This window comes from Muntiacus reevesi, chromosome 19 (genome assembly GCF_963930625.1).
Source record: "Muntiacus reevesi chromosome 19, mMunRee1.1, whole genome shotgun sequence".
NCBI lineage: Eukaryota > Metazoa > Chordata > Mammalia > Artiodactyla > Cervidae > Muntiacus > Muntiacus reevesi.
Window position 1 is genome coordinate 32,475,491 of NC_089267.1, and position 8,982 is coordinate 32,484,472.

Sequence of the window (8,982 nt, forward strand, 5' to 3'; positions counted from 1 at the left end):
TTTACTTCTCACTGGAATCTCTTCTGCACCCTTATTTGAAAGTGATCATAATCTGAGGTTGTAGTGGAATTTCTATCACAAGTTATAATCACTTTTTGAATATGAATTTAAGATGTTAAACAAACATACGCAAAATTCAAGTTATCTTTTTCTGTTGAACTTCAACCAACAAAACAGATAGTAGTGACATCATTATCAAATGAGTTGTATGAGTTCATTCTGACCCCCAGAAATTTTTTTCTTAAATATTTTAACATTAACTTTTAAAATGTTACTTAAAATATTTTAATTAAGGCAATAACTCTGGTTCCTGCAAACAGTTGATCATGGCTTGCATCCTTCAGTGAATTATCACACAAGAAAATTTTGGCAAATTTATTGGCTTCAGGCCCACAGGCATTGTGAAGCAGAAACTCTTTTCACATTAAGATCACAACTCTATGATAAGCAATATATAATATGTAAACTCCAGTAATGCTGAAGAAGCTGAAGTTGAACGGCTCTATGAAGACCTACAGGACCTTCTAGAACTAACACCCAAAACATATGTCCTTTTCATTATAGGGGACTGGAATGCAAAAGTAGGAAGTCAAGAGATACTTGGAGTAACAGGCAAATTTGGCCTTGGAGTACAAAATGAAGCAGGGCATAGACTAACAGTTTTGCCAAGAGAATGCACTGGTCATAGCAAATACCCTCTTCCAACAACGCAAGGAAAGACTCTACACATGGACATCACCAGATGGTCAATACCAAAATAAAACTGATTATATTCTTTGCAGCCAGAGATGGAAAAGCTTTATACAGTCAGCAAACACAAAACTGGGAGCTGACTGTGACTCAGGTCATGAACTCCTTATTGCCAAATTCAGAATTAAATTGAAGAAAGTAGAGAAGACCACTAGACTATTCAGGTATGACCAAATCAAATCCCTTACAATTATACAGTGGAAGTGACAAATAGATTTAAGGGATTAGATCTGATAGAGTGTCTGAAGAACTATGGATGGAGGTTTGTGACATTGTATAGGAGACAGGGATCAAGACCATCCCCAAGAAAAAGAAATGCAAAAAGGCAAAATGGTTGTCTGATGAGGCCTTACAAATAGCTGTGAAAAGAGAAGTGAAAGGCAAAGGAGAAAAGGAAAGATACATCCATTTGAATGCAGAGTTCCAAAGAATAGCAAAGAGAGATAAACCCTTTTTCAGTGATCAATGCAAAGAAATGGAGGAAAACAATAGAATAGGAAAGACTAGAGATCTCTTCCAGGAAATTAGAGATATCAAGGGAACATTTCATGCAAAAATGGGCACAATAAAGGACAGAAATGGTAGGGATCTAACAGAAGCAGAAGATATTAAGAAGAGGTGGCAAGAATATACAGAAGAATTGTACAAAAAAATCTTCATGACCCAGATAACCACAATGGTGTGATCACTCACCTAGAGCCAGACATCCTGGAATGTGAAGTCAAGTGGGCCTTAGGAAGCATCACTCTGCACAAAGCCAGTGGAGGTGATAGAATTCCAGTTGAGCTCTTTCAAATCCTGAAAGATGATGCTGTGAAAGTGCTGCACTCAATATGCCAGCAAATTTGCAAAACTCAGCAGTGGCCACAGGACTGGAAAAGGTCGATTTTCATTCCAATCCCAAAGAAAGGCAATCCCAAAGAATGTTCAAACTACTGCACAATTGCACTCATCTCACACGCTAGTAAAGTAATGCTCAAAATTCTTCAAGCCAAGCTTCAGCAATACGTGAACCGTGAACTTCGAGATGTTCAAGCTGGATTTAGAAAAGGTAGTGCTGAGTACCTCATGAGAAATGCTGAACTGGAGGAAGCATAAGCTTGAATCAAGATTGCTGGGAGAAATATCAATAACCTCAGATAAGCAGATGACACCACCCTTATGGCAGAAAGCAAAGAACTAAAGAGCCTCTTGATGACAGTGAAAGAGGAGAGTGAAAAAGTTGGCTTAAAGCTCAACATTCAGAAAACAGATCATGGCATCCAGTCCCATCACTCCATGGCAAATAGATGGGGAGACAATGGAAACAGTGACAGACTTTATTTTGGGGGGCTCCAAAGTCACTGCAGATGGTGACTGCAGCCATGAAATTAAAAGACGCTTGCTCCTTGGAAGAAAAGTTATAACCAAGTTAGACAACATATTAAAAAGCAGACACATTACTTTGTTGACAAATGTCTGTCTAGTCAAAGCTATGGTTCTTCCAGTAGTCATTATGGATGTGAGTGTTGGACCATAAAGAAAGCTGAGTGCCGAAAGAATTGATGCTTTTGAACTGTGGTGTTGGAGAAGACTCTTGAGAGTCCCTTGGACTGCAAGGAGATCGAATCAGCCAATCCTAAATGAAATCAGGCCTAATATTCATTGGAAGGACTGATGTTGAAGCTGAAACTCCAATACTTTGGCCACCTGATCCAAGAACGGACTCATCGGAAAAGACCCTGGTGCTGGGCAAGGTTGAGGGCAGGAGGAGAAGGGGACAACAGAGGATGAGATGGTTGGATGGCATTACAAGCTCGATGGACATGAGTCTGAGTAAGCTCCAGGAGTTGGTGATGGACAGGGAAGCCTGGCGGACTACAGTCCATGGGGTCCCAAAGAGTCGGACAGGACTGAGTCACTGAACTGAACTGATTGACCTGAATAGGTTAACTTTTAGAAATTAAAACCCCCTTTGATTACTTTTCTCCCAGTAATGCTCAAAGGCTGAATTTGCTCTCTTACAGGTGTGTGGGTCACTTCTAAGTAAGGAGGAATATATTTTGTTACTTACATCAGTTAGAGGTAAGAGAAAATATTGTCCAATTGCTTCAGAGGTTTTTGCCAAATTACATAACTTTGAAATCTGTAAGGCAAACTGGAACAATCTTTTATTATATCTTTTTAGCATGAGAGGAATTTTCCTTTTTAGCTGCTCAGAATTTTAAAAAATCATCTCAAGTATTTTAAAAGAGCAGTTTAGGAACCATAGAAGTTTATTCAGTCTTAGAAATCCACATAAACACAGTTCTCAGTTGCTTGAGTTTGTCTACGTCCATTTCTGTAAGCCAACTCTTCCAGACTAATAAAATTCATAATATTTTTTTAAACAAAGTCGAATACACTTGACTGACAAGCAGAATCAGAAGGCTCAACGAACTCTCGCGCGATTTTAAGACGCTACGGCCAGACGTCACAGGTTGCCATAGCAGCCATCCCCCGGAGTGGAAAAGAGGGGTGGTGCGAGGGGCGGATCGCTGCTGCTGCTGCTGCGGAGGACCGCGGACGGTCTCCTCCTGCAGGTCTGACTTCTGCCAAAATGAGCCGCCTGGATGAGGGCGACAGCCTCCCTATCGCTAAAACCTGCAGCCCCGCTACTCCCGACCATGCCCCGGGACATCCGGACCTCGAGCAGTGTCAGGGCGAGGAAACCGAGGCGACCTCGGTGATGGCGGACACAGGTGAGGGCGGCTTGGAGACTGCCGCAGAGGAGGGAGGCGCAGCCCAGGACCCCGCGGGCTGTGGCCTTGCGTTCCGCATTCGAGTTGCGGGGAGTCGCGGCCGCGTAGCCACCAAAGCGGGCCAGAAAGAGGCTCCGGCTTCCACGGAGGGCCTGGAAGCAGCCTCTGCCTCCACCTCGGTGGGAGCCGACAATAGCCAGGAAAATGGCTGTCAGCGTAGAGAGCTGCGCAGCCCTGCAATCGAGAAGGCTCTAGAAGCCTGTGGCGCAGGGAGCTTGGGGGCTCAGATGTTGCCTAGAGCGAAGGCCAAGGAAATGACGACGAAAAAGTGCGCTGTTTCTGCGGCAGGGGAAAAGGAGGGAGTAACAGAGGCGGTGGTGGAGGGAAAGAAGGTGATGCAGAAGGAGAAAAAGGTGGTAGGAGGCGCGAAAGAGGAGACTCGGGCCAGAGCCCCGAAGATCAATAACTGCATGGATTCGCTGGAGGCCATCGATCAGGAACTGTCAAATGTAAATGCCCAGGCTGACAGAGCTTTCCTTCAGCTGGAGCGCAAGTTTGGCCGTATGCGGAGGCTCCATATGCAGCGCAGAAGTTTCATTATCCAGAATATCCCAGGTTTCTGGGTCACTGCCTTTCGCAACCACCCGCAGCTGTCACCTATGATCAGTGGCCAAGATGAAGACATGATGAGGTACATGATCAATTTGGAAGTGGAGGAGCTTAAACACCCCAGAGCAGGCTGTAAATTCAAGTTCATCTTTCAGAGCAACCCCTACTTCCGAAACGAGGGGCTTGTCAAGGAGTATGAGCGCAGATCCTCTGGCCGGGTGGTGTCTCTTTCCACTCCAATTCGCTGGCACAGGGGCCAAGACCCCCAGTCCCATATCCATAGGAACCGGGAAGGCAACACTATTCCCAGTTTCTTCAATTGGTTCTCAGACCACAGCCTCTTAGAATTCGACAGGATTGCCGAGATTATCAAAGCAGAACTGTGGCCCAATCCCCTCCAATACTACCTGATGGGTGATGGGCCCCGCAGAGGATTTCGAGACCCAGCAAGGCAGCCAATGGAGAGCTCCAGGACCTTCAGGTTCCAGTCCGGCTAACTCCCGCCCCGTGTGAGAAGCTCCTGCACAAGTTTCCCTACCACCCGCCTCCTCTCAGACCCGTGCTTAGCCAACAGCATGCTGTCTTCCTTGTACTTTCTCTCACACTGGATTATTTTGTCCTTTGATGCTTCTAAATGCTCAGAACTCGGTGGCAAGATAGTTGCGTATATGCCAGTGCTCCCTTTCGTCTGGGCCGTCCTGCTCTTCTGCGTCCTGTTCCACTGTTCCAAGTGCATGGCCTTCCACTGCTTCTGTGCCAAGCACATAATACTGTAGATGCCCACTGCCTTCCTTTGCATGCTCTGGGCCCTGTCTGACTATAGCCTTCTCCCAGTTTTTAAAGTGGTTGTCTACCACGAAAAAGCTTGATATACCTTTGCAGCTACTTAGCTGGGCTTCATACTTTGTGCTGACTGTCGTCCTGATACCCATGTACTCTGTGGCCAAATCTTTGAGTTTCACTGCTGCAAGATGAAGCTGATAGAGATGATGCCAGCCATCACCTAAACTGAACATTCCAGGCTACCAGTAACTGGTTTTCAGCTGTCTTCCTGGGTCCATGCCATCTACCTGCTGGTTATTTTGCAGAATAAGCAGCTGATGGGTGGGTGATTACTAGGCATGAATGAGGTAACATATGAGAAGTGTTCTGTGTTCTATGTTGATCTTATGCCTTTGGTCACTCTGCATTGTGACCGCGTGGTGGTGAGTATGAAGCCCTGTGATACGGCCCACCCACACCTGCTCTCAGCCTTCTGGATGAGATTTGCACAGGCACCATTCACTGCCTCTTTAGGAACTATCTGGAGACTTAAGCTCCTGGGTAGCACAGAGGAACCATCCCCTGCCCCACCCCCACCCCCCCACCCCCTACTTGCCAAATGGTTACCTGGAAACTGCTTGGCTGTTAGGCAGGTTGGGCAGTCATAATATCACAGTGCCTAAAGCAAAGCTGGTGGGAGGTCCTTTCCAGCAGTTAGCCTTTTTGAGCTCTATCCAACAAACCACCATTAATCTAGGTGTCCCCCTTCTGCACCGATTCTAAACATGACGAAGTTGCCAGGATGGGGGCACCAAGGAAGAGGTATTTCTGGCCTGTTATGTATCTTTCTTTCTCTCACTTTCCTGCTTTCCTCCTTTTCTCTTCCTCATAAACAGTTACAGCTGAGCAGAGCAGGCTTTTGGTTTACTTTGCTTTCCCTTTGATTGTGTCCAGGAGAAAAGATACTGTGCATTGGGCTCCAGCTTTCCTACTGCCCTCTTCTGCCCTGGTGTGTCCACCCCACTTTAGTAAAGTCTAAACATTTCAAAGAGAACTCTGTAGTGTGACTTGCCTGCTTCTGGACATTGTTCTTTGGGGCCCACTTTGACAGCCCCGTACTCTTCCTTATCCATTTACCAAAACCTTCTGCATGTTTTCTTGAGCCTTAGCTTGAGAAGCTGAGGGGAGATCACAGAAGGCCTTCACGACAGACCCAGAGCAGGCTGTGATCCGAGGTAATAAAAACTGTTTCACTCCACCTTTCTAAGCTTGGACGTTTTTTGAGGGGCCTTGTACCACTTAGAAATAACAAAGGCAGCATTTTGAGGGTCACTCTTGTCCTCTGTACTGGTTTTTCCCCTGAATTCCCATGGGCCTGCATCCTATCACCCCGCCCTTCTTGGCTGTCAGTCCACAGCTTCTGCATTTCCTTCCCTGCTTCTGACCTAGTAAATGAGGGAACAGGCTGCATTCTCCTTGTGGGAGCTGCCGAGACTCCCTCATTGGTGGTAACGGGGTGTGTGAAGTCTGCCTCATAGGATGTCTGTACAGAGCCGTGGGGAGGGTGTCCTAGGCTGTAGAAACTGAAAGCCCAGGAAATCAAATGAGCTTGCTATGGATTGGGCTTGGGAAGGCAAACAGGATAGATGCTGCAGGGTCAGCGGAAAAAGAGAGGCACCTGTGGTTTTCCCAGGAGAGGTGGGAGAATGTGAAAGCGTTTGATGCTTTTGGTGCTTGCAGATGTTACGTTTTCTCTCCAATTTTTCCTGACTCCTTGAATTCACCAGTAGATTTTTGTACTCAAATACAAGTCTGAATGTTTTGTATTCTAGCATATGTGAACAATTAATGGTATATGCTCCTTATTTCACTGTGTTTGAGTAAAGTCCTGTTAATTCTTTTCTCCATATTTGCTTGCTGGCAAAATTGACATTTACAGCCTGCTGTTTGCTTGTAATTGAGAATGTGTGCAAAAATATCAAGCTTGTTTCCTGTGCAGTATGAAAACAACTGTGACTACTTACAAATATATCAGCTTGTTCTGGTCTCTCTTCTTATATAGCTCTATTCTTAGAAATATAACTTGAATGGGATCTTTGAAATTGTGCAAATTGTTGCTGTCTTGTGAAAGTATTCTCAAACAGAAAAACATAACTTTGTCGTCTTAATATTTCGTGGTCTAGTAATAACTGTTGTACTTGATATCTTATGTTCCTAACTTGTAGAATTGTTCTGTTAAACTAAACAAAGATAGTACTTGAGTCTTCTTCTGTGTGGTCAGAAGGAAAAATAAATCTGTTACTCTGCTGTGTTTCTTGTTTTCACCAGAAATAAAAATAAATAAAGCTCTGTCTGTTTTGTCTAGGCTAATAAATGGTTGGAAAATCACCAAAGTTATCAAGTTGTTACAGTATTGTGTTGAACCTTAAAAAAAGGCAATAGTACACCTTCCAAGAATTTTTGCTTGGAAAATGGTAGATAAGCCCAAATGCTTACTCATAAATGTATTTCCTATACAGTTAGTACAGTTTTTGGTGGTAATTGAGCCACTGTGTATTGATTTTTGTCACTTACCTAAAATAGTATTTTCAGTGGAAAACTGTTCTCTATGCACAGTCACTTTTTTTTTTTACTTACGTCTATGTTAACTATGTCCCATCTTTGGCTCATTCTTTACTTGATGAGCTTAAGATAGACTTTTGGAAGAATTGATCATTGGATATTCTCTAAGTACTACTTAAATTCTTTTCCTACAATAGTGTGGTGCTATTGAAAGAAAAAAAAAGACCAATATAATGTCTAGAAGCAAATGATACCAGACATCACAGTGTCAGTTACCAGTAATGTTTTGCTTTTCAGCATCTATTACATGAAGGTTTGGGAGATAAATACATCTACATTCTCTGAAGCAGAGGGAGCAATGAATACTATAAGGTCTGCATAAATGAATCACTGAATATTTTTAGCCGTCTAAACAAAATTTTGACATAAATGGCCCCAAATTACTGATTTGAATTAGAGATTGTTGATTAAACCTACAGGTAAACCAGACTGGTTGACTCTTGATGCATTTCTTATTTGCAAGCTCTATTTGCTGAAATGTAATTTTTCTAGACCTGGAGGACTTTTAAATATTAGCAAAGTTTTCCTTTATAAGTTTTATACTCATCTTAACTTCCCCATACTATGTTCATTTTACCTTTTCAATTCAGTGATTGATTTCTGCATTGTCAACCATCTGTTTCAAGCATTATCTTCTTATCCTATTCTGGATATAATCAGAAAATGTCATTTTTGTTGGTTTATTATCAGCTTCAGTCTAATCAAGAGTATTCGTTTTTCTGGTAGGTTGGTGCTACTCATTTGTCACAGATTAACATGGTTTCTGTTCTTTTTTGTCCAATAAAATTAGACTCAGCATTTTCTTGGATTCACTTACTACACAGTTGGTTAACTCAAATAACCCTGCTCCATTTCTTTGCATTGCCTTTTTGTTTTTATTCCTCTGTTCTGGAACCAAAAGTCTTAGATCTCCAAACCAGTTAAGAGTTTCTCTCATCCTTTTCTCCAAGGAAGTATGACCATTGTGGTCTGCTCTGGCCACATTACCCTTTGAGTACATAATTTTCTTGGTCCCTCTATTAATAGAATATTATTGGGCATTCTTTTCTATTTTTCTGGATATTTAGCTTAGGCCAGATACCCACAAGGTTTTCTCTGACCTTCCTTATTCAGGCCAGCTCCTCTTCCACGTCACCCTGGCTGCTGCTTTTGCTTCTGCTTTACACAGTTGACTCATGTTTCTTTACATCAGTAGTTTTCATCATTAAAAACAATCCCCCCAAAATGACCAGTATTCCTAATTATTGAGTTCCTGGTCTTGTTAAGAGTTAAAACTTAAGCCTTTAGTATCTGATTCTGCATCAGATACACATTCCTTGGTTTGACAGTCCAGAGATCAAATAGCAGGTACTTAACATGTGTGTCCTTAGGTTACTGTCATAATTCTGAAAGTTTTACTATTCCCTTTTAAGTAGTTGAGAAAACAGCTCAGAAAATTGAACTAAATTGCCTAAGATGCAAATCACAAGCTTAAATTGTTTGATTTCAAGCCTAGGGTACCTTCCACTATATCAGACAT

At 43.0% G+C, this 8,982-nt stretch overlaps 1 protein-coding gene across 1 annotated transcript; it reads left to right on the forward strand.

The window, feature by feature from the left end:
- The first annotated feature begins 3,243 nt into the window (after positions 1–3,243).
- On the forward strand, positions 3,244–7,238 carry TSPYL4 (TSPY like 4). Its single transcript, XM_065911256.1, has one exon. The coding sequence runs from the start codon at positions 3,329–3,331 to the stop codon at positions 4,574–4,576; it is 1,248 nt and encodes a 415-aa protein (XP_065767328.1). The 5' UTR covers positions 3,244–3,328; the 3' UTR covers positions 4,577–7,238.
- Positions 7,239–8,982: the final 1,744 nt, after the last annotated feature.

Coding starts and splice junctions, on each gene's coding strand:
- TSPYL4 (XM_065911256.1), top strand. CDS start 3,329: ATGAGCCGCCTGGATGAGGGCGACAGCCTCCCTATCGCTAAAACCTGC.